Source organism: Colobus angolensis, unplaced genomic scaffold (genome assembly GCF_000951035.1).
Source record: "Colobus angolensis palliatus isolate OR3802 unplaced genomic scaffold, Cang.pa_1.0 Scaffold236, whole genome shotgun sequence".
In the NCBI taxonomy this organism is placed as follows: domain Eukaryota; kingdom Metazoa; phylum Chordata; class Mammalia; order Primates; family Cercopithecidae; genus Colobus; species Colobus angolensis.
In genome coordinates this window covers 1860418-1884917 of record NW_012115555.1, presented here as the reverse complement: position 1 = coordinate 1884917, position 24500 = coordinate 1860418, and the positions used below count along the sequence as shown (strand labels likewise).

General features: G+C 43.8%; 2 protein-coding genes across 5 annotated transcripts; one reads left to right on the top strand and one right to left on the bottom strand.

Annotated features, from left to right (window-relative positions):
- Positions 1-346: 346 nt before the first annotated feature.
- LOC105513801 (HLA class II histocompatibility antigen, DP beta 1 chain) lies at positions 347-11588 on the bottom strand. 3 transcript variants are annotated; one of them, XM_011944828.1, is made up of 6 exons: positions 11373-11588; positions 7299-7562; positions 2319-2600; positions 1637-1764; positions 1308-1331; positions 347-1013 (listed from the first exon to the last, which is right to left on the bottom strand). In XM_011944828.1, the coding sequence occupies exons 1-6, from the start codon at positions 11470-11472 to the stop codon at positions 1005-1007; spliced, it is 807 nt and encodes a 268-aa protein (XP_011800218.1). In that variant the 5' UTR covers positions 11473-11588; the 3' UTR covers positions 347-1004. The 3 variants fall into 3 exon arrangements, with proteins under 3 accessions (XP_011800218.1, XP_011800220.1, XP_011800221.1); XM_011944830.1 differs by having other exon boundaries at positions 743-1013; positions 1654-1764; XM_011944831.1 differs by having other exon boundaries at positions 743-1013; positions 1654-1764; positions 2319-2510; positions 11373-11565.
- Positions 7456-23083, top strand: LOC105513802 (HLA class II histocompatibility antigen, DP alpha 1 chain). 2 transcript variants are annotated; one of them, XM_011944833.1, is made up of 6 exons: positions 7456-7554; positions 14254-14453; positions 18205-18450; positions 18792-19073; positions 19290-19456; positions 22740-23083. In XM_011944833.1, exons 2-5 carry the CDS (start codon positions 14327-14329, stop codon positions 19442-19444), a joined length of 810 nt encoding a protein of 269 aa, XP_011800223.1. In that variant the 5' UTR covers positions 7456-7554; positions 14254-14326; the 3' UTR covers positions 19445-19456; positions 22740-23083. The 2 variants fall into 2 exon arrangements, with proteins under 2 accessions (XP_011800223.1, XP_011800222.1); XM_011944832.1 differs by having other exon boundaries at positions 7468-7554; positions 14142-14453.
- Positions 23084-24500: the final 1417 nt, after the last annotated feature.

The following is a 24500-nucleotide window of genomic DNA, read 5'->3' as shown; positions in this document are numbered from 1 at the left end:
ATGTGTATCACGAGTGAAGAATCCATTCTCTACACAAAAAAGAAAGCTTGCAACAAACGTGTCCTCTACCTTAACTGAAAGGTGTCAATATGAGACGCAAAACACTTAACAATGTTGGATTGTTAAAAAAAAAAAAAAAGGCCAGTGTTTGAAGAAGAGTGCTACACGTATTTCTTTGCTCTTTCCCTAGTGCGGAGACATTTCTGTCTGTATGAAAATGAAGACAGGAGGTCTAGGCTGGCGGATGAATGCAAACTTAGATGACAAATGACGTCTACTGGATGCATTTGAAAGGCCAAGTCATATTTGGTTAAGTAGTATTTGTGATGGCATGCAAGGAAAATGGTTAAAGTGTATTAGATTTATAAAATTTATAATTTTAAATTCTGATATTAATTTAACTTCTTAATGCTAATGATAAAACGTGCTCTCAGTAAGTTATATGTTGGATCAGAGCTGTGTGAATATGGGTCCTATCAGGCAGATTTGCAGTCCGCTCACCATGGAATAGCTAAAAATAGTGGTCTGAGAGCTAAATGGATGAAGGCACTAAACTCGATTTGGGGGCAGCTCACTGAAATACAGTCAATTCAGAAGAGTGCCATGTCTAACAGTCCTCATTATACAAGAGTTAACATATCCCCATTTTCATGGTTCTCTTCTTTTCTACATGTAAACCGAAATGAACTTCTTTATTAACTTCTACTGTTTACTAAAACTCTCAGAGAAAAGTGATGAGAGATGATTTGGTGCATATTTTTAAAGGAAAACAAACACTCATGTTGGATTTTGATTATTTGTGGTGCTAAGAAGAAGGGAACATGGTTGGAGGCCCAGTGGGAGAAACAGTACTTTGGATCAAAGAGCAAAACGATAGAAACTGACTTCAGAGCATCTTCTTGGCAGCAGTATCCTCTTGGGAAGCTAGAGGTCTGTCCTTGAATCAGGTGCTAACGAAATACAGCAAATGCTTGTTCTAAGGCACATTAGTCTTTTCGGTGAGGTCAGGAACCCTGTGGGGGTAAAGGACAAGTTATCCCAGGTTGCTGGCCTCCTTCCTTTAAGTCCAAGAGAGAAAAATTACGGTGAGAGGCTGTCTCAGGCTGATAAAGAACAGAGTTGATCTCTGCTTCCTTTAGCAATGGAGCCATGCAATGCTCTTTCCCCACTCACCCGAAGGCTGAGGTTGAAAGAGGGGTTCAGGCCTGAGATTCTCTTCCTAGAGGAGCCTCAGTGCTACACTGCACAGAAAGGACTCATATCCTCCTGCAACCCACCCCACGAGGAAATCAAAGCAGGAATATTACCTGTTTATGCAGATCCTCGTTGAACTGAAATGAAAGAGAAAAGGTTATGTATTCAGCCATTGAAACCACCTCAGATAATTCGAGAAACATTTCCATCCCATCAAATTCCATTGCCCATCACTCAATGGACGCCTCACAGGAGCCTGAGTACCTGGGACCTCATGCATCTGGCTGCATTAAGATCCCAGCCTGGGATACCTCTCTCGATATAGGTCATGTTTGTTCCCCGACTATCTGATTTCAGTGGCCTCTATAGCTTTCTGACTTTTTTTTTCTGTCTGAACCCCTTATCATGGAGTAAGTGCCAGGGGAAGGTAAGTCCCGCTCACCCTGCAGGCCTTCTCACCTTTCTTGCTCCTACTGTGCATGAAGATACCCACTCCACAGATGATGAGCCCCAGCACGAAGCCCCCAGCTCCTGTCAGCGTCTTACTCCGGGCAGAATCAGACTGTGCCTCTGGGAAGGACAGACCCAGGTTTAGTGTCACTTCCACCAGCTGCATCCCTACTTATGTCCTGTGTGAGATTCTGGAGCCTGGTGCAGAATATCAGGATGAGGACAGTGCGGGGGGAAAAACCTTGCAACCTTGCATAAGAGGAAATTCATAACCTTGCATAAGAGCCGTCCTCATATCTGGAACAGGGGTGTGATCTCAACCAGGTGGCAAATGCTGATTCTGGAAGTTGCTTTTCAAAAACGACTGAGAAGAGGCTAAAATGCTGAAGGAAGAGATCCGTTCCTATGTGTGAGGTCAGTTCAGGAAGGTGTCTGTGTCCTTAGATTCTCTGACAAGTGGGGGAACCATGAATCCTTAGGACTCCCTAGGCCAGGGTCAGGCAAGTCTCCATTGCCCCAGCTTGAAACTATGCTCAGGAGCCAGTGTAGAAGAAAGATGGCATTGGACATGGCCACAGGGTATAGATGCAGAAGACAAGATGAGTGAACCCCAGAGCCAGAGAGTCCCTGCCCTTCAGAGGTGGGCTCTAGAGGGTCATCAGAGACTAACTCACTCCACTCCATGGTGACAGGACTGTCCAGGCTGGGGTGCTCCACTTGGCAGGTGTAGACGTCTCCCTGCTGGGGGGTCATTTCCAGCATCATCAGGATCTGGAAGGTCCAGTCTCCATTACGGATCAGGTTGGTGGACACGACCCCAGCTGTTTCCTCCTGTCCATTCAGGAACCATCGGACTTGAATGCTGCCTGGGTAGAAATCTGTCACATGGCAGACGAGCAGGTTGTGGTGCTGTAAGGGCCCCTTCTTGGAGGGGGAAACATTCACCCTCGGCTGGACTAGGAGTGAGGAAGAAAAATAATGAAATAGCATTTGAGATTGTCCCTCCATCACTTCCTTCCTTCCTTCCTTTTTTTTTTTTTGAGACGTAATCTCTCTTTTTCTTTCTTTCATTCTTTCTTTTTGCTGAGATGGAGTGCAGTGGCACAATATTGGCTCACTGCAACCTCCACCTCCTGGGTTCAAGCAATTCTCCTTCCTCAGCTTCCCGAATAACTGGGATTATAGGTGCCTGCCACCACACCTGGTTAATTTTTGTATTATTAGTAGAGACAAAGTTTCTCCATGTTGGTCAGGCTGGTTCTCTAGGAGCACTTGACCAACTCCTGACATCAAGGGATCCACCTGCTCGGCCTCTCAAAGTGCTGATATTACAGGCCTGAGACACTGCATCTGGCCAGATCATTATTTCTTAGGCATGTTCACTATGTAATTGATCCTAGATGCTGAAAATAGGAATAATGTGATTAGCCTAGTGGGTAAGGGTAGCACTGAAAAGATAGAAATAGACCTTCAGGTACAGCATGCATGATCTTGAATAAAATAATAATTAGTAAGTATATAGGGGAATGGCAGGGAGACAGTTTGCACTCTGTAATGCATTTAGGAGAAATTTTAACCAAAGTAATTTGGGCAAAGAATATTTAACCAACTGTGAAATTACCTATCTTTTCAAAGTTCTATCTTGATACAAAGGATGCAAAATTTACTCAAATAATATCTTGGAATTAAGATATACAGACAATGGAATTATGGTGGCCTATTAATCTGATAACTTTATTTCATGAAAATACAAAGAAAATGAAGAGAGCTCGACATGTCTTATTCTGTAAATAACCTATGTATTTTTTTACCTCACCTACAAAAACTCAAAATCTTCATATTTACAGAATATCCTGAGCCCCAGATGCTTGAGTAGTAGAAATCCCGTCCTTTCCAAGTTCCTCCTCTGTGCTGTGTCTTCAGGTCCCATGAAGGTTTCACAGATAACCAGGTGTTGCCTCCCTCTGCGTCTCTGCATTTGTGCCCCAGCTTGTTCTGTTGTTCTCAGGTCAATTTCCACAACTGTCACCTGCAACTTTTCTTTTGGATCTTTGCCACCAGTACCTTTTTCCTCCTCAGAAGGCAGAAAAGGCCAGGCAGGGTGGTCATGCCTATCATCTTAGCACTTTGGGAGGGTGCAGCATGAGGGTCACTTGAGCCCAGGGTTTTGAGACCAGCCTGGGCAACATAGTGAGAATCCATCTCTAAAAAGAAAAGTAAATTAGCCGGACATAGTGGTACCTGTATCTGCAGTTCTAGTTACATGAGGCAGGAGGATCACTTGAGCCCAGGAGGTTGAGGCTGCAGTGAACCATGATGGTGCCACAGCACTCCAGCCTGGGAGACAGAGTGAGAACCTGTCTCAAAAACAAACACAAATACAAAACAAAAAACAAACACAGAAAAGGGTCAAGTGCTCTTAAAGAACAGCTCATTCAGGGAAATCCAATAGAGAACAGCTCATTCAGAGGAATCCCCTAGAGAACAGCTCATCAAGAGATGTGTCTCAAATTAGTCTTCTAAGTCCCTAATCACTCAGTTCTTTCCTTTCTACTTCCGGAGAACAAAAATACCCTGACATGGGGCTGGGCCAGGTGAAAGCACCGTCTGGAACTGACCCACAACCCTCACTCCCTATTGTATTTTTGCCTTGTTCACAGACTGATCCACATTGCCAGCCTCTTCCCTCAATGTGAGTTTATTTCAGGGGCACCTGTGTCTCAGTACTTTATCACCTCTATAAACTCAACATCCAGTAGACTATTCAACCCATGTCTAAATCTCAGTTGTGAATTATGTACAATTTCTTCCCCATAGAGCTCCTGGGAACCATGAAATCAGGAGGAATACTTGAGTGTCTGTTTTAAGGTCCTAGAACATTCCATGAGAGGCATCTTGCTCAATAGTCTTTGACAGGAGCAGGTCAGCCTGGAGCACATCAGCAACCTCCAGGGGGCACTGGAGCTAAGGCTTGATACCCAGTGGCCTCATTTCTGACCCAGTTCAAATACATTTCACCAAGGCAATGATTCCTGTTTGTTCTAGTTGCCTTCTCTAATGCCCAGAAAACATTTGCTCAATTACTTCTAGATTTGGTTGGGCATCCACATTGGAATTGTCAAGACTCCTTTCCTCCCCATTCCACCTCTCCCCTGCCTCTGTGTTTTCCCTATTCTAATTCACGCCTTCATTGCAATTTCCCTGACAAATAATAGCAGTTTCTACCTCATCTGCCTGCCTCTGGTCCCTCCTCTACTCAGCATCCTTAGTAGTGTGTGGGGAAAAGGAAGAGATCAGCCTGTTACTGTGTCTATATAGAAGGAAGTAGACACAAGAGACTCCATTTAGTTCTGTATTTGAGATGCTGTTAATCTGTGACCTTACCTCCAACTTTGTCCTTGCAAGAGACATGTGCGAAGGTGACTTAAGGTTAAAAGGATTCTGGGCTGTGCAGAATGTGCTTTGTTAAACAAGTGCCTAAAGGCTGCTTGTGGTTAAAGGTCATCACCATTCTCTTAAATCTCAAAAAAGAGAAAAACATTTGTCTCCTGCCCCTCCCTGGGCAATGGTTTGTTTACTAAGCAAAGAGAAAACCGCCTTTAGGAATAAGGTGGGGCTTGCTGGAGCAACACTGCTAAAAGGTTTATGGAGATGTTCGCATATGCATCTCAAGGCACAGCATTTTCCTTTAATTTTATTTATGTTACAAGGATTTTTGTTCATATGTCTTACTGCTGACCTCCCTACGATGACCCTGTTATCCTGCCACTTCCCTTTTTCTTTGATGGTAAAGATAATTATCAATAAATACTATGGGAACTCAGAGGCCGGTGCCGGCGTGGGTCCTCTGTAAGCTAAGCGCCGGTCCCCTGGGTCCCGCTTTTCTTTCTCTATGCCTTGTCTCTATGTATTATTTCCTTTTCTCAAGTCTCTCGTTCCACCTAACGAGAAGCACCCACAGGTGTGGAGGGGCAGGCCACCCCTTCAGTAGTGTTCTGAAGACACAGCTCCAAACTTGTCTTTTTCCATTTTCAAAAATCTTCATTGTTCTGACAATACTTATCTGGCTACATGGGCACCTCTAGAGAGCTGATTACAAACAGATCCCCAGACCTCCCCATCCAGGAAATCTGAGTCTCGGGGCAGTGAGTCTGGGGATCTGTGCATCACAGAGGGTCTCCAGGAGAGTCTTCTGAGCAGTGAGGTTGGGGACTTGCAGGTCTAGAGGAGAAACCCACACTCCTTAGGCTGGCGTCAGGGCTCTCTGCAATCTGGCAGCTGATTACCATGAAAGAAAATGCTGCCACATTGCTGATTTGGGCCTCTATGAAGTCTTAGTGACAGTTTTTGCAAATTGTATTACTTTTATTTGGACACCTCTCTCAACCAATTACCTCAGCAACTTTCCTAAGCTCATGTCACTCACCTCATCCCCACCCAGTGTGTCCACCTTCTCACTCCCAGCAGGTGCACTTCCTTTCACTTTCCAGGAACAAGGAAATCAAAGATGTGATCTCCCCAGCTTCCTCCTCCTCCTCCCTTCTTTTCTTCCTGTCTCTAGGAAAAAGCCCCAAGGCTCAACCCCACACCCTGATGCTGCTCTCTCAGGTGCCTCAGGTTGGTGCACCAGGCTCCCCACTCCACAAGTTCACAGGAGGAAGCCAAAGCTCCAAGGCCCTCATGTCTCATCCTTAAGAAATCCTCTTACTGCACACATTTCACCTCTCTCCATCCCTTTACACCCAGACTTCCTGAAGGAAAGGATGAATGCGCTCAGACACTGCCCTCTGCCAGCCATGGGGAGCCCAAGACAAACAAAATCCATCTCAGCCCCGAGGAGGATGTGCCATACTCAGCCTCATCCACCCCTTCCCATTCCAGCTCCCTCCGCTGCAGCCAACCTGCTCTCCCCAGGTATCCCTGATTTCCAAACCCACTTTCCATCTTCTGTTTTCTGACCTTTCCAAGTCACTGGCACCTCTGTCCACTACGCTGCTGAGGTCCCCTCCCCTCAACTTCCAGGACTGTTCTCTGAGGGCCTCTCCTCACACTGCACTTGTTTTTTTGTTTGTTTGTTTGTTTTTGTTTTGTTTTGTTTTGTTTTGGTCCCTTTCACAGACTTTTCTGTCTTGGCCAAATCACAACTGTCCAGTTCCTGGGATCCAGCCCTTAGCTCTTCCCCCGGTCCCTCTCCCTGGGTGGTCTCATGCAGCCCAGTCTCCTGCCTGGCTGCAGACCCTTCTGTTTACCTTCCCCTCAGACCATCCATCTGGCCACTCAAGCATCTGAAACCCAGGAGTCTCCCTGCAGGTTTCTTCTCTGTATGGCCTGCTGTGCCGTCTCCACCTCCATCTCCACACCACACCCCTGCACGCTCTCCTGTGGCCTCCTTTCCTCTCATCCCATATGCAGTCAGCTGCCAGGCCTGATGAAGTCCAGGGGATCTCTCTGCTCCCATCCTCCTCACTCCATGATCAGCCCAGTCCAGGTCCGCACGCTCCCTCCCCTGACATGTTCCAGATGGGCTCCCCCATGAATCCCCAGCCCAAAGTTCCCTTTCCACCTGGCACTAAGGTCCCTTAGGCCGGCCTGGCTGCTTCTGCGCCCTGGGCACGGGCCCCCGTGGCTGCCCTGGGCCCAAAGCCCTCACTCACCTCGGCGCTGCAGGGTCACGGCCTCGTCCAGCTCGTAGTTGTGTCTGCACACCCTGTCCACCTCGGCCCGCTTCTCCTCCAGGATGTCCTTTTGGCTGTTCCAGTACTGCGCATCAGGCCGCCCCAGCTCTGTCACCGCCCGGAACTCCCCGACGTCGCTGTCGAAGCGCGCGCACTCCTCCCGGTTGTAGATGTATCTGTTCAGGTAGCGCTGTGTCCCATTAAACGCGTAGCATTCGTGCCGTACCTGGTACAGGTAATTCTCTGCGGGAAGGGGGCGGACATGAGCGGGGGCGCCACTCTCACCTAATCCCCTTTCTCCCCCCTTCTCTCAATTTTAACGATTCTTCCCAAATCTTCCCACTCAGGGCTGGATTTTAAAGTAGGAGTTTTCCTAGTACCGAGTTCTGTGGTCCTAGGCAGGTCGCAGAGCCTCTCCAGGCCTGTTTTCTCACCAAGCAGAGAGAGAATTTACTGAAAAGAATGAGATTCACTGCTCAGGGGGACTGAGTGATCACTAGGGAGGGGCGAACACTGAGGGGAAGGCAGTCCCTTATGCTGGCGGCTGGAGGAGGAGGGGGAGACATTTCACGTGGGGTCGTTGGGAGAAAAAACAGGGGCGGGAGGAGCTGGGGACGTGGAGGGCGGAGCTGCTCCCCCTACTCAACTCCCTGCCTGACATTTCCATCCTGGTATTAGTCCTGGTTCAAATGCCACCTCCTCCAGGAAGCCCTCCCTTCCTTCTTTCTCTTTTCCACAGCTAGACACTCTCTCTACCAATTTCTTGAGAATTCCTCAACCTGCTCCTGTTGTTTTGCATTTAGGAAATGTAGAAATATATTTCTTAAAACTTCCTTCAACTTTGGTATAAGAAAGACTCTGTAGCCTGAAAGTTAATTTTCAAACATGGCTGCAGAAAGACTTGGTGTCAAAAGATGTGGAAAATATTTTAAACAATGAAAATCACCACAACAACCAGGGACCTGTTGGGGTGGAGTCCTTTGGGTTTAGAGGAATTTATCTAATTTTTTTGGGCAGTTTTTATGGTTTTATTTAAACACAAAACGTGGACGTGAACTTTCTCTCATTTTCTTCGCTGTGCACCCTGGCATTGCAGTTGGTGACTGACGGCCGGCTGGGTGACTCTTTCCACAATGGCTTTGCAGTTCTTGGAGGAAACTGTGAGCCATCTCAACACAGTAAGATTTGTTGCACATCAGCAGCTCTTTCAGCTCCTTGATGTTGTGGACCAGAAACTTCTGGAAGCCACTGGGCAGCATGTGTTTTTTGTTGTTGTTGCTCCCATAAGCAAGATCTGGGCATCAAGATCTGACCCTTGAACCTTCTAAGAACCCTGTTGTCAAGACCTCTGGGTTTCCGCCAGTTACACTTAATTTTGAGATTTCAGTCTGAGTGGTGCCGCATGAACTTGTTGGTCCTCTTTTTGAGGATCTTGGGCTGCATGAGGAGTCTGAGGGAGGCCACGATGCGGAGGAAGAGATGGCTGCCAGCTCCATAGGCAGCGCCGAGGAAGACAGCATTGATGTAATTTTTACATAAAGAACTTTGGCAGCCTTTCCCACATGCTGTTGTTCCTAGGGAGGCCAGTGAGCAGTGTCTGGCAGGTGTGTGTCTACACAGAAGTATTAGTGACGTGGCACATGTTTGTTTCTGTTTGAGTCTCTTCAGGCCTGCTCTATTCTTGGGCACATTGGGGAAATTAAGGTACTATGATTGTTCTGCTCATTTGTTTCATGCTCCACAAATTAACTTCTCCAGTTTATTAACATCAACCCTCACAAAAGCTGCATAGCTAGTTGCAGAGGACAGTGGAGATGGGGTGGGGCTGGGCTCAGGGACACCATAGAGTCCACCTTTAGTCTCCAGTGTCATTGCTAAGGCAAGATCCCAGGCCTTGACTCAGATATCCTGACCTGCCTCTTCTCCCGGTGCCTTGGGCCCCAGCCCCATAAACTTCCAGGCCCAGCGCTCCCCAGCTCTTTGAGACCAGATTCCTCCTCCACTGCCATCCACCCGCCCCTCCCTGTTCAGTTGCCCGCTCTGAGTGTGGATTCTCCCATTTTCTTTTGTTAGTCTTTGTTTCTCCTCTTCAATCACCAGTAAGAATATTTTTTCACTCAAGAATAAGAGTTTTGAATTTTTTCTTTGGGGCATTTAATTCCTTTTTTATTTACCCAGTCTTAGGTAATTTTTAAAATACATTTAACTTTTGAAATGGAATTTTACCTGCCAAGTAGATATAAGCAATGAGGGGTTTTATGGTATAATTTGAAATCTTCATGGTTTTTTTTTTTTTTTGTATATAAGAAACTTTACCCTGTTTCTTAACAATTGAGTTGCCCAGAGCACAGTTTGAAACCACTGATCTGAATGAATTCATCTCTCACTCAGAACAGGAGATAGTAAAAACCTCCAGCTCCCTATGGATTGTCTCAGCCAAGCTTTCCTCCCGCAGCCTCTTTAAGCCACAGCCTGGCTCCTCCCTCAGCCCTTTTCTCTTGTGCCCTGTTTGAAGTTTGGGATGTGTGTGGAGTTGTAAGAGCATGTGGGGAATTGTGGAATCGGCCCTGCCCTCTCTACCTACTCCCCTATGGCTCCAGCTCTTCCCTCCAGCAGGTTTTGATTGAACATTCATTCTACGCAGGGAGCTCTGGTAACACATCCTCGGTCCCTGTCATATGGCTCCACTGCTTCATCTCATTCCCCCTACAAACCTCAACCTAGCCTTTGCCCCTCCTCCTGTCCACTGCCTAGCGTCACATGCCCCCTTCTGCTCTCCCACCTCTGGGTTACCTTGGTGGCTCCCAACACTGTCCCTCATCCCACATGACAGCTCTGCCTATGGGATGGGGGCTCTGTGTCCCCTCACCTTCTGCTGGACACTGTTCAGTGTCACCAGCGCTGCTCCAACCTCCTCTCTCCCCAGCCTCACCCCTCTGCAGTTCCTAGGGCTGAGCCTTCCTACTGGTTAGTTCTCAGCACCCCTCTGTGACTACAAGTTCAAGTTCTCCTCCCCTTCCCGGACAATGAATCCAAGGTAATAGATAAGAGGTTTTAGGGTTTGAGGGGCTGTATTCAGGAGATTCCAACCTTGCTACCATGAAAGATAAGGAGGTGACATGATGTCAGGACCTTCTAGGTGTGTCCTAGGAGGTGTGTGGAGGGGTATAGGAGGAAGGGTAAGCAGGAAAGGTGGAAGTCAGTGGAAAACTAAGGCACCTACTTTGCAGTCCTTCCTCTCAGAGTGTTGGTGTAAATTTGGACTAGAAATATCCTGAGAGTATCCTGAGAGAAAAACAATGGATCATAGATGCCATAATATTACACCAGCCACAGGGAGGCAGCAGGAAGAAGATATTTTTCACTCAGTTACTGCTTTCTCGGCTGTATGATAACCTGCACTCAATCCCAGTCACGCACCCACACAAGCTCATCTCATTCTTCCTACAAGTCTCAACCTACTCTAGTACTCTCACCAAGTTCTGGGGAGGCTGGGAGAAGTACCTTTAATGAGAATGCCTTCAGGGGCTAGAACCTATCCCCAACCTGCCCTCCCATCTTGCCTTCAATGTCCAAGGGGTGTGGGCTCCTGCTCAACCTTGGGGAATGAGAGGCATTCTTCATGAGCATGGAATCCTCAGTGATCCTCAGAGCCTGGACACTCCAGCTTAGGGCTCTCTGCCTGAGTCCCCTCCAGGCTGGATGCAGATGTGAGCATGCCCAGGAGCCTGCACTTGCTCCCTTCTCTCTCTGTAAACATTGTCCATCAAGTTTATCCTGGATCTCTTGGCCCCATTTTCCCAAAGACAAGCATACTGACCACTGGGCACCTCTCTCTGTTTGCTGTACCCATGTCCTTCGAGAGACAATAGGCCTGTAGGATAACAAGCTATCCTTTAGGGGACGAACCTCTTTCTCCAGCTGGGAAGGGAGGACACTGGCTTAGTGCAGGAGCCACCGCAGCCTGTCTCAGAATTTGATCCCTTAAAGATAAAGTCCCCAAAGAATTGTTCCCTGAACCAGACCCTCCAGGAATGGCAGCTCTGCTCTTACCTGGAGTGGCCCTGCCCTGGACCACAGATGTGAGCAGCATCATCAGTAACGCCATCAGACCCACTGTCTGGGGAGTCCCAGAAACCTGCAGAACCATCATGGAGCTGGAAAAGGATGGCAAAATGAAAAGAACTGCAGTCAGGAAAAGAAGGACTCACTAAAGGGAGCTCCTGTCTGAAATATTACAGACCATGAACCCAAGTAGTCTTCTGTGACCCTGGGATTGGACAGACTCTGAGAAAAGAACCAATGGGCACTGAGCTTTGTATGAGTCATCACTCGCCGGGCAGACAGTTAGTGTGAAGGTTCTGAAAATATAAAGCCTGTGATGCAGTTAAGATGACAGATGGAGGACGGTGACACCCATTTTAAGCAGTCAAGTAAGTCATGAGGTTGGGGGAGATGATGTGTTTTCTTTGCTCTGATGGTGATCTCAAATATTCTGCTGGCCCATCTACAGGGATTATCGTTTTCCCAATTCTGCCACACCTCACACACCCACAGGACATGGTCTGTTGTGGAAGAAATGCTATCTCAGTGTGTAAAAGGTCATTCAGTGGCATGGTTTAGAGGGATTAGAGTATCCATCCCAGAACTCAAATCAGGCCTGGAGTCTGTCTGTCTTGCCTTTTTCCAAGGGTGTGTTTAAGATTAGCACCCATTCATATTTACTTTCTCCCAGAGGTCTGTGAGTCCTGAGATGTGCAGGAGATATCAGGTTCTTCCATAGGACTGTCATCAGGGTCAGCAGGGCTCAGTCTAGGGACCTTACACCGGGAGCATGGACACACCACCCACCCTGCCATGACAGTATGCAGCTTTAAGGACACCGCCTCTTTTGGACTTCAATTTCATGTCTTCAATATGGGGATGATATAACCTGCCTTATAGCAAAGCTCTTAAGATCAAATGAGATCAATAGGTCTGAAATTGCTTCAGAAAAATAAAGTCCATAGAGAATATAAATTGACTAGTAAATAAGGAAGAAAATGAAAAACAAAAACAAAAACAAAAAAAATCAAAGACCCCGCCTCCTTCAAAGCATCTGATTCTATTCTGTTTATAGTGAATATTTTTACAAACTTTCAAAGAACATTACTTCTTACTTAGACACTTATAAATGTGATCCTGTAGGACCACCAATTCTAATTTCAAAAAAGAATCAAATTGGCATCAATTATTTAAATCGATATTAAAATGTAAATAGAAGGCTGGCATGTAAAATGCAGAAGAAGAAAACAATTATGTAGTAGAAGATGTCCAGTAGGATTGAGGGGCCAGGTGAGGATTGTGGAGAAAAGCTCAGGTTTTTTTAGTAACTGCCTGGGTGGGACTCTTCTCCTTGTCATTTACCTGCTATAGATAATTAGACAAATACTTAATTCCTCGATGTCTCAGGTAATTTTTTTTTTTTTTTTTTTTTTGAGACGGAGTCTCGCTCTGTCGCCCAGGCTGGAGCGCAGTGGCCGGACCTCAGCTCACTGCAAGCTCCGCCTCCCGGGTTTACGCCATTCTCCTGCCTCAGCCTCCCGAGTAGCTGGGACTACAGGCGCCCGCCACCTCGCCCGGCTATTTTTTTGTATTTTTTTAGTAGAGACGGGGTTTCACCATGTTAGCCAGGATGGTCTCGATCTCCTGACCTCGTGATCCGCCCGTCTCGGCCTCCCAAAGTGCTGGGATTACAGGCTTGAGCCACCGCGCCCGGCCAAGTCTCAGGTAATTTACTTTTACAGTAGACATTAATAATACCTCCCTCAGGTTTAATGTGAGGTTTAAATGAGGTAATGCGTGAAAAGCATTAATAACAGCATCTTTCATGTACCAATCTGTTAGTAATTATTATTTATACAAGGTAAGGCTACCACAAATAAGAAAAAATATTAATGTAATATATGTACTTCATCATTACATTAAATAGTAAATGTTTTGTGATCTTCTCTGAGTATCAAAGAAATAGCTCAAAATCGAAATATTTAAAATGAGACTAGAAAAGTAATTTCTTAAATACAGTAAAGAGAATATAAAATTAAAAAATGAACATTACCCGTAACAGAAAAGCATTAGAGAAACTCTTCTTAAACACAGGATCAAAATATGGGTGCATATTGTTACCATAGGTAATGCTGTCCTGGGTATTCTTACATGAAAATGAAATAACATGACTACTAATTTAAAGATAAAAATGTTATTACACTGTTTAAATACCAGGAAAAGTCAAATACTTTTTGACTAAGTATAAGAATACTTTTTGACTAAATACACTAAGTATACTTTTTGACTAAATACTAAGAAATCTATTAATAAAAATTATCTAGAAATTTCACTAACAAAGGTAACCAGGAATAGATAAATACTTAAAGATCAGCTTCATTCAAGTTAATTAAAACCTCTAAATAGAAATTATAACACCTCTGCAGAAATGATTAAATAAGAAAGAGATATCTTAGGGAGATGGACCTGAAAGAAGGATTAATTATGTATTTTATTAGATATCACATTCATTCTTAATTATCAACAGAATATTTTTGTAAACTTGACAACGTAACATAAAACATTATTTAAAATATAGTGACCAAAAAACATCAAAGATCATCTGACTGCCTGGGATATGGGTGGGGGTTGGGAGAAGGAACATAATGGGAAACATCTGCCATCAGAAGAAGGTGTGACTTATCTTTCCACATCTCTTTCTCTAACTCTGAAAACGAACTGTGAACTGGAGCTCTCTTGACCACGCTGGTATCTAAAATTCTCCCATCTCTTCCCCAGCACCTTCCAGCATCCTCTTTACCCAGCAACAGAGAATGTCAGCTCTGTTATTCCTCTGATTGGTGAAGCCTAGCCATGCTGACTCCTCTCCACCCATTTTGATCATTTCCAGTGCTAAAAGCCCACAGTTTCAGAGTCTCATCTGCCTCCACCAGGCTCAGTTCGTTATCACTGTTCCTGTGCTCATGGACATCAATTATAGACCCCACAATGTGTGCCCTGAAGACAGAATGTTCCAGACCAGAGCTGTTGTCTTGAGAACCCTCTCCTTGGCTTTCCTGCTGAGTCTCCCAGGAGCTGGGGCCATCAAGGGTGAGTGCTCAGAAGGACACAAGAGTGTCGGGGTGAGTGTTGGGGAGGTTCACATCAATTGTCGCTTCAGGAATCAGAAATTTTAGGGGCTCATTGATCTACCTGGCCCTCATGATAGTCTATGATCTCTCTGGCCCTCATAATAACAGCAATAACAGCCAGAATTTATGAGATGCCTGCCTAGTTTCTTTCCTCATTTTATATCTCACAGGAATCTTCAATGAAGATATTATTCCCTTCATTTAGAAATCATTCCCTTTATTTAGAAATTATTTTGAAAAAACTGAAGCTCAAAAAGAGGAATACATTTTCCAAGGCTACACAGCAGATCAACGTGCCAAGTTTGAAGTCCAGACCCAGCTCTGAGGGTCATACACTGCCTTCCCCAGATTCCTGCACACAGGGATCTTCTACCAGGACCCTGCAGGGCCCCCACACCCCTCCTATCTCTCTGGGATCCCCAGCCTCTGTCTTTTGTGGCTGCTTCACAGGAACTCGGAGCTATGGGCTCTGATTAGGAGAGAAAGTGCTAAGAGTGTTTCTGTATCCTCCATCTCTCCTAGGACCCTAGGGCCCTTCCTGGGTCTTTGTGGGTGGTCACAAGCTTTCCTCTCTCAAGACAGCAGTGTCGCATGGTCTTGATAGCCTTGTGATTCAGGTTCTGAGAGATCCGGGACTGCAAGGCGGGCCTAGGCTTTGGATAGCTGCAAGGACTCAGCCAGAGATGGACTGTGGTGAATGCTCTTTCTTCCTGTAGCTGACATCAGGGAGAATGACATCAAGCCTGTGTATGATGCTGTCATCCCAAAACCTAGTGATGGGGAAGGTTAGAATCCATAACATACAAGATGCACACTGGCCTCAGACAGTTTTATTTAAGATGTGTGGAATAAACAGGAGGTGAGGCTGTGGAGACCAGAAATATCTATTGCCCTGTTCATGGTCACCTGGGTTATTTCTAATGTTATGTTACAATAAACACCACAGTGGGCATCTCTTCATAGATTTGAATACTTTTTAGGATTCTTCCTAGAAATTCCTAATTAGCTGTCTCTTCAGGGCTTCCCCGCCCCCAGTGGTTCCTTGTCTCTTAACATTTAAACATGTCCTTTACCTTAAAAACATAAGTGAAAACCAACTGATAAAAAACCACTGTGACTTCAGTCTGCATCCTACCCTAGAGACACTTCCTTTGTGTCCTCACACTTGGAGCTAAGCTTCTGACTTGCCTCCGGTACATCCCTTAGGACCCTCTCATCTTGGCCATCAGGAACCTCTGCAGAAAGTCAAATCCAGTGGGTTCTTCTCAGTGCCTCTGACTTGAGTTACTGATATTTGCACTGTAATCCACTTATTTGTGATGAACTACCCTGTCCTTATTTTTCTCCTGTTTCCCTGGATCCTCCTTATCATCCTTTAAATCACCTCTTAATTATCATGTTCTCTCATACCCTGAGATCTCTGCAATTCTGACTTTTGGCACTCTTCCTGGAAAATCTCATCTAACCTGCACCTGCCTCTAATGACTGTCAATTTTCCGGCCTAAACTCCTCTCCTGAGACCACCCATCATCCACAAATGTCTATGTATTATTTCTCCTTAGATGACTTCCAGATCATCTAAGTGCAACAGCCCCACAGTGAACTCAGTATCTTCTCCCGGTCAGGCTGTCTTCCCTGTGAGAAGTGGGTTTTGCCCTGTTTTCCGAATGCCTACATTGAAGCCATCTGTTCCCCAGGAAGCCGTCCCTGATGTGCTGTTTGATCGCATCTTGTGTATACTCACGTATCTACACTTATCCTTCTGAACCTGCTATTGTCTTGTCTCTTGTGTTTCCTTCTGTGAATTGTACGAGTCTGCAGAACAGGACCTATGTGTTATTTTTATTTGAATATTTAGCATCTAACAGTGTTTGACGTATAGTAGTCTTTTAATACACATTTTTGTCTAAATGGAAATGATATTTTGAAGTAAAATAATCGGTTTAATATCTGGTTGATCTCTAGACTGCAGAACTTGTGAAAGTGTTTTTTAAAAAGCATTTTTAAAACTATAAGGAACATTCACGTATTAGGAAGATGAGTTCCCAATAATTGCTAGAGGATGTTGTGTCTTTTTAGTTTACCCTCTTTTTCCTGATGAATCCTTTGAGTCCTTTAAACTGAGAAGGAAACCAAGTTTCCTTGTGAAATACCTATAGGATTTAATTTAATTTGTTTAGTTTGAAATACCACTCTCTGCTTGGCCACTTATAGTGACAGGGAGCCATTCTCAGTGCAAAATAAGACACAGACCCTATCCTCCAGACACTTACAGTTAAAGTGACAAAGAGTCATTGTACATATACGTACAGAGACATAGACCAATGAGGGAGTTTATTTTTGAGTTTGATGAGGATGAGATGTTCTATGTGGATCTGGACAAGAAGGAGACCGTCTGGAGGAGTTTGGCTGAGCCTTTTCCTTTGAGATTCAGAGTCATTCTCCCTGTCACTGTAAGTGGCGAAGCACAGACTGGGTCCCCACATGTCAGGGCTGCAAACTCACAGGGAAATTCGTGAGTTGGGAGGTGAGAGCCAATGAGCCCTGTAGTACCTTCTCGCTCTCATGCATTTATCATTCTAAACCCAGACTTTCACATATACATTCATTGTTTTCTTTCATGATGATAATTGCATTTATCCTCTTATCTTTGCTACTTCTTGCAAACTAATACAGATTAAGAAACAAAATAAATTAAATCCTACAGGTATTTCCAACTCAGCAATAATTTCTAGTTGGCCTCTAAAACAAAAATCAAAATATAAATGTAAGAAAAGTTTAGAATGCTTAGTACCTGGGTAATGAAATAATCCGCACACTAAACCCCCAAGTCATGACTTGACTTGTACAACAAACCTGCACATGTACCCCTCCCTGAACATAAAATAAATGTGAAAATATTTTTTGAAAGGAAACAAAAAGTTTGGAACAAATGCCAAAATAACTGTACTGTACTTTTGAATTTATATGCCCCAAGTGAAAAATATTATCAACAAAGCTGTACATTCTAGTTTCATGCTCATAAATTGAGACAGAAACTTTAAAACTGTCAAGAACACTAAAATTTGAAGGATATTTTCTTCTTCCTCCCAATTTTCTATTTTTTCTCTCTTTCTGCAAAAAGAAAAATAAAATATCCACTCCCCCACGCCCATGACTAGAAAAACAATTTTACATCTGTGTCTTAGAAGAATTAAGACCTTAAGGGTAGAAAAAATCTGTCTACTAGTTCCACCAGTAGCTGTATGACCTGGGCAAGTTATTAATATATAACCTCTTTGCATTTCCTTACCTGTAAAATAGTATGCTATGTATTTGCTTCATAGGGTTATTGTGACAATTCAACGAGTGAAATGTGTAAAGTATTTAGAAGGATGCCTGGTGCAAGTAAGTGCTCAACAAATGTTTGCTGTCATTGTTACTATTGCTATTATGTAGGGTCAGGATGCCCAGACTTTCAAAGACCAGGAGGCAGCTTGACTTATCAATGATGAACTTCATTTTGTTCTTCACTCCTTTCTTTTTATAACTGCTCATTTGCTCTGTATTATTTCCTTAATGGTGTTGGTCTCTCTTCCCCATATGTCCTTCCTTTGACCTCTTACCTTCTTCCTTTTTATATTCATAAATCTTTATTCATTCTCGAGCTTTCACCACTTGCATATTCATACTGACATTTTGTCATGTTTTTCTCTACTTTCTTTATGCAGCGGACCATGTGTCCACTTATGCCTCATTTGTACAGACACATAGACCAACAGGGGAGTATATGTTTGAGTTTGATGAGGATGAGATGTTCTATACGGATCTGGACAAGAAGGAGGTCGTCTGGCATCTGGAGGAGTTTGGCCGAGCCCTTTTCCTTGACGCTCAGGGCGGGCTGGATAACATTGCTGCATTGAATCACAACTTGAATATCATCATCCAGCGTTCCAACCACACTCAGGCCGCTAATGGTACTGCCTATCTTTTCCTCTTCCTCTGTAGCCCAACTGGAAGGGATGAGAGGGCCTCTCTGCCACCCTCAGACTAGGAAGCCTAAGTGCCCCCTGCTGTGTGATCCTCTTCCCCTAGTGGCCGTGGGCTGATCCCACTACAGCAAGGGCTTGCATCCTCCCTTCTCAAGAAAGAGAAAGGTGAGCAGAGTGCGGCTGGTCAGTGGTGTGATACTCGCCTCTGTGATTCAGGAACCCAGAGCTGCCATAAAATCTAAGGCTGAGGTAGAGGACCCCCCAGAGGTGTAGCCTTTGTGATTCATCGCAGAACAAGGGCCTCACCTGCTCCTGTCTCCTCCCAGATCCCCCTGAGGTGACCATGTTTCCCAAGGAGCCTGTGGAGCTGGGACAGCCCAACACCCTCATCTGCCACATCGACAAGTTCTTCCCACCGGTGCTCAATGTCACGTGGCTGTGCAACGGACAGCCGGTCACTGAGGGTGTCGCTGAGAGTCTCTTCCTGCCCCGAACAGATTACAGCTTCCACAAGTTTCATTACCTGACCTTTGTGCCCTCGGCCGAGGATGTCTATGACTGCCGGGTGGAACACTGGGGCTTGGACCAGCCACTCCTCAAGCACTGGGGTATGCAGCTCCTTTTCTCTCTACAATCTCCTAGAATCCTCTATTCCAACGACCTCGTGTCCTCAGCACTAGCTTTCCCCACTGGCCAGGTCTCAGTCCTCTCCTCGTCCTAATGTCCAATTAACTGGTCCATAACCTTCAATTCCCACACCCATCCCACACCAGAACCACCCTCACTGAGCACCTCCTGACCCTATCTCTTCATTCTTCACCCAGAGACCCAAGAGCCAATCCAGATCCCTGAGACGACGGAGACTGTGCTCTGTGCCCTGGGCCTGGTGCTGGGCCTAGTGGGCATCATCGTGGGCAGCATCCTCATCTTAAAGGCTATGCGTTCTGGCCGTGACCCTCGGGCCCAGGGGCCCCTGTGAAATACTGTAAAGGTGGGAATGTAAAGAGAAGGCCCTAGAATCTGTAGAATGTAAGGAAGGGAGGAAAAAATTCAATCTGATAAGTGTTCATTGATCTCCTAATGGGTTAAAAGCATTCAGCCACATAACAACAAGATTGATAACTAACTGAGAAGTTAATATGCGCAGGCACTATTCTGAGCATTTACATTTATTAACTCACTTTTTTTTTTGTCACAAATAGTCTTTGAGGTAGGTACTATTATTTTAACCATTTCACATGAGAGATACTTCTATCTTTTTACATACACAGAGACCTGAGTCACCTTGATCAAGTTCCCACAGCTATGAAGTAGTAGGGCTAGCTTCCAATCCAGAAAGTCTGGATCCAAGACTGTTTATCCATTGTCCTATACACCTTATTTTGTGAAGGAAAAGACAAAGTTCAAATTCTCCAATAGTCCATTGTCTAGTAATGGAGCCAGATCTATATTTCTATACATAATTACAACACAGTGTGGTGGGTACCCGTACTATTTACTGTCTTTACTTGGACTCATTCCATGGCAATGCCCCACAAAAAATGCCCCTCCTGAGATCTTATATTTTCTATTTATTATAACACTCACCATATTTTATATTTTTATATGTTTTTGGAATTCTCTTAGCATTAGATGGTGAACTTCCATGCAGATGACCACATCTAATTCATTATTATTGTTGTTATTTATGCTGGACATCAGGTACAAAAGGTTAAGAACTTCTCAGTTCGTTATACTATCATCACTGGTGCCTCTGAGCTCTCTCTCTCTCTCTCTTATTTGGTCTTTTATCTCCAGTCCCGACTCCCATATCTAACCTCTTACCCCTACCTCATAGGTAAACATTTTAATGAATTTGATATTTCCTTTTATTTGCATAGATCCTGTACAATATGTAGTAGTGTCCAGTGTACATGTATTTTTAATTAACCAAAATGGCATTAAAATATAGATCTAATTTTGTACATCCAGTTTGTTTCTTTCAAATCCTCCATATTATTCTACTCTATACGTCCATGTATTAGTCCATTTTGCTTTGCTAGAAAGGAATATCTGAAGTTACCTACTTTATGAAGAAAAGAGCTTTAATTGGCTCACAGATCTGCAGGCTGTATGAGAAACATGGCACCAGCATCTGCTTCTGTTGGGGGATTCAGGAAGCTTTTACTCATGGTGGAAGGCAAGGGGAGCTGGTGCATCACATGTTCAGAGAGGGAGAAAGAGAGAGAGAAAGAGGTGCCAGGCTCTTTTTAACAACCAGGTTTCATGTACACTAATCGTGTGAAAACTCACTCTTTACGCTGGAGATGGCACCAAGCCATTTGTGAGGGAGTCTCGCCCATGATTCAAATACCTCTCACCAGGCCCCACCTGCAACACTGGGGATCAATTTTCAACATGAGACTTGGAAGGGACAAATATCCAAATCATATCAATCCACATATCTATATTGCTCCTGGGATACCTGGATCATACCTGGTTCTCTACTATTGCAAGCAATGCTTGTATCTCACATGGACCTGTGTATGCATGTAGACCTGACCTGCATCCCTGGAATGTATGTATGCTAGAAAAGGGTTGCAGGGTCTCTGGAGATGCAGCTCCTTAATTTGACTAAGTACTGTTCATCTGCTCATCAGAATGGCTGTACTCATCTGTACTTTCTTTGTCAGTACCTGAAATGTCCTGCAACTCCTAAATGCACTTCAACACTGGATATAATCCAGTTTTCTAATTTTTGCCAATTTTATTTGCATATAGAAATATGCTGTCTTATTTTGCATTTCTTTAATTACTTACAATTGGGGCTATAATTGGGACTGATTAGCCACTTGGGGGTTCCTTTTCTATAATTTGCCTGTTCACATTCTATGCTCATTTTTTGTACTGTGGGCATCTTTTTCTTATTGATTTGCAGGAGATCCTCATATAGTCCTGCTAGTAGTCCCTTGTCAGTTTTAGGCATTGCAAATGTTTTCCCCTAATCTGACTTCTGGCAACTTTCTCCTTGGTTTCCTTTATTGAAGAGAAACCCTTAGTATTTTGCAATCAAGTCCATCAACTGTTTTTTTTTGTTCGTGTGTGTTTTTTAAAAGAAGTCTTCCATATACTGAGATATCAAAGATACTCTTAAAATATCTCCTATAGTTTTAAATTTCACATTTACTACTTTAATTCATCTGGGATTCACCTTTGTGTTTGATGGGGATCATGTTTTATTTTTCTCTATATAAAGAGCCAGTGTTTCCAGAACTACTAAATAGTTCACCTTTTCCCCATAAGTTTGTGGTGTTTCTTTGCTATACTGAGAGCCCCCATTACAGACGGGCCTGTGTCTGAGTTCCATGTTATTCCATCGCTCTGTTTGTCTCTTCTTGTGCCAGTGTCCTAGTGTTTTGATTACTATGACATTGTAGTATGTGCTATTATCCAGTAGGACAAATTCTTCTTTATTTTTCTTTGTTCACACACATTTATATCTATAATGATTTATAACAGAATGAAGTGAATGGAGAATGTCAGATGTTAAGAGGAAGTATGGAAAGGAAGGCTGGGACTAGAGTGATGTAAGGGATGCACTTGACAGGTGCAAAATTTGGGGGATACCAAAAGAACTCACTAACAAAAGTAAATCATATTTTAATGAAATATCTTGAAAGAGAAAAATTAATGCAAAGATACATGATTAATCAAATATCAAAAGAAGAGTATTTAACGAAAATGGAGAAGCAGAGAGGCAGAAGAATTAAGAGAATATGTTGTCACATAAGCCAAAGAATTAAAGAATTCCAGGAAGGAGGAAGTACTGCTGTCAGATGTTCAACAGAGATCATTTTAGAGAATTTACCTTGGCTTCGAAATCCTTTCAAAGAGCAATTTACACAAAGTGAGCAAGTATCCCTCCTTCATTGCCTGCATTGATATGGTTTGGATGTTTGTCCCTTCCAAGTCTCATCCCAGAGTTAAGCTTCTTCTCTACCCTCAGAAATGTGGCCCTTCTCCTTGTCAGGATATTTTGGAGACACAAAGCATATGGGATGCCCTCAAAGTCAGCTGGAATTTTGGGGGTGAAATTCGATGATTTTAGGGAACTCCTTGGCTCTTATGTGCTGTTCACCTGGAGGACCAGGGCATGTGCACGGATGACCACCTTCTCCCTGGGACCTGAACAGGGCAGAGAAATGGGAAGATCAGACATAAAGGGAGTGGAGAAGATTGGTCTGGGCTTACAGTACTGAACCCAAGAATGACAGTAACTGTGTGTGTTGCTGCAGGTGACAAAATATCTGAACAGAAGAGAACTTAGGAGAGATCTGAACTCCAGCTGCTCTACAAACTACATCTCAGCTTTTCTTCTCACTTCATGTGTTCACTACCCCAGTGACTGACTGAATTGCTGACCCTTCAGACTCTGTCCTTATCTGTTACCTTAAAGCAGTCATTCCTTAGTAAAGTTCCCAACAAATAGAAGGTAATGAATAAATGTTGACATTTTTGTAGCACTGATATGGAGATTATTCCTTCATCGAGCCTTTTATCCTCTGATATCCTTTGAAGAACCATCACTGTCACCTTCCTGAGCATACCCTAAGACCAATAAATACCTCGGTATGGCAGAGCTGGGAGACTCTGAGTCATTCTTACTGGAAATCTAGGACAAGGTTACATGTGAATATGATTTATTGAAGGTGTGGTTTCAAGCTCTGTTGCAGATATAGCTACTAAAGGTTCTGATCTTACTTGAATGGAAAGGTCTGAGGATAGTGATTCAGCCTTGGGTTCTTCCCTAACCACAGGATAGGGTAGGGTAGAGAAAGGATATTTGGGGGAAATTTTACTTGGATGAAGTTTTGCTTGGATGTAGTTTGAAGACTGCAGTGTTTGAAATCTCTGAGGGAAGAGATTTGGTCTGTCTGGATCAAGATTTCAGGCAGATTTGGATTCCATTCACAGCCCCGGAGCTCCCTTCCCAAGGCTGGATTGTAATTACAGCAATATCTCATGGAGGATATTTTCTACATGATAAACTAAGAGCCAAGAAATAAAATAAGAAACTGCGCTCATTCATTGCAATTTTTACCAGCCATAGTTACTCCATGTGGGAGAAGTTAAATTATCATTAACAGAGCTTTCAAAGGTTTGAGAATAGTGGTGATCATGAAGAGAAATACCTTATTTGAGCAAGGATTCTGTTTCTTTATGAGTATTCTCTAGATGTTAAAATGAAAAGAGCATGAGATGGTAAAAATACAGATAAATGTAAAAACATGTTTTCTAGTTTTTTTATTTTTGAGTTGAAAAAGGTAATTGTTTAAAGTGAAAATTATTTGGGGGTTTATAACAGATCCACAAGTAAAACATGATGACAATGGCACAAAAAATAGAAGGGAGAAATGGAAGTATAATGTTTTAAGTTTCTTATACATGTGAAGTAGTATGTTATTATTTGAAGGTAGAATTATTATGATGAATATTTTGAACTCTTGACAACTACTAAATAAAAAGAGGTATCGCTAAGAGGCCAATGGAGAAGATAAAATAGAAAACTAAGCCTAATTAATTCAAAATAAATACAAATGGAAATTCTGATAAGAAAAAGATAAACTGTAAGATGGTAGAGTTTAAAACCACCATACTAATAAATGAATTAAATGCACATGGTCTAAACACTATAATTAAAAGGCAAAGATTGTCAGAATCCACAAAAATGTATAGGCCAACTTTATGCTGTTTACATAATGCCCTCTTTAAATATGAAGGCAAAGACAAATAAAAAGTAAAAGAATGGGAAAATACATATACACCATGGAATATCATGCAGCCTTAAAAAAGAATGAGTTCATGTCCTTTGCTGGGACATGGATGGAGCTGGAAGCCATCATTCACAGCAAACTAACACAGGAACAGAAAACCAAACACCGCATGTTCTCACTCATAAGTGGGAGTTGAATTATGAGAACACATGGACACAGGGAGGGAAACGTTACACACTGGGGCCTGTTAGGGGGTTGGGGACAAGGGGAGGGAGAGCATTA

Excerpts from the sequence above, each read along its gene's own strand:
- LOC105513802 (XM_011944833.1), top strand. The coding sequence starts at position 14,327 with ATGGACATCAATTATAGACCCCACAATGTGTGCCCTGAAGACAGAATG. Across the intron at positions 14,454-18,204 it reads AGGAGCTGGGGCCATCAAGG|CGGACCATGTGTCCACTTAT; the intron begins GTGAGTGCTCAG and ends TTCTTTATGCAG. Across the intron at positions 18,451-18,791 it reads CCACACTCAGGCCGCTAATG|ATCCCCCTGAGGTGACCATG; the intron begins GTACTGCCTATC and ends GTCTCCTCCCAG.
- LOC105513801 (XM_011944828.1), bottom strand. The coding sequence starts at position 11,472 with ATGATGGTTCTGCAGGTTTCTGGGACTCCCCAGACAGTGGGTCTGATG. Across the intron at positions 2,601-7,298 it reads CGTGACCCTGCAGCGCCGAG|TCCAGCCGAGGGTGAATGTT; the intron begins GTGAGTGAGGGC and ends CCTCACTCCTAG. Across the intron at positions 1,765-2,318 it reads TCCTGTCACCATGGAGTGGA|AGGCACAGTCTGATTCTGCC; the intron begins GTGAGTTAGTCT and ends TGTCCTTCCCAG.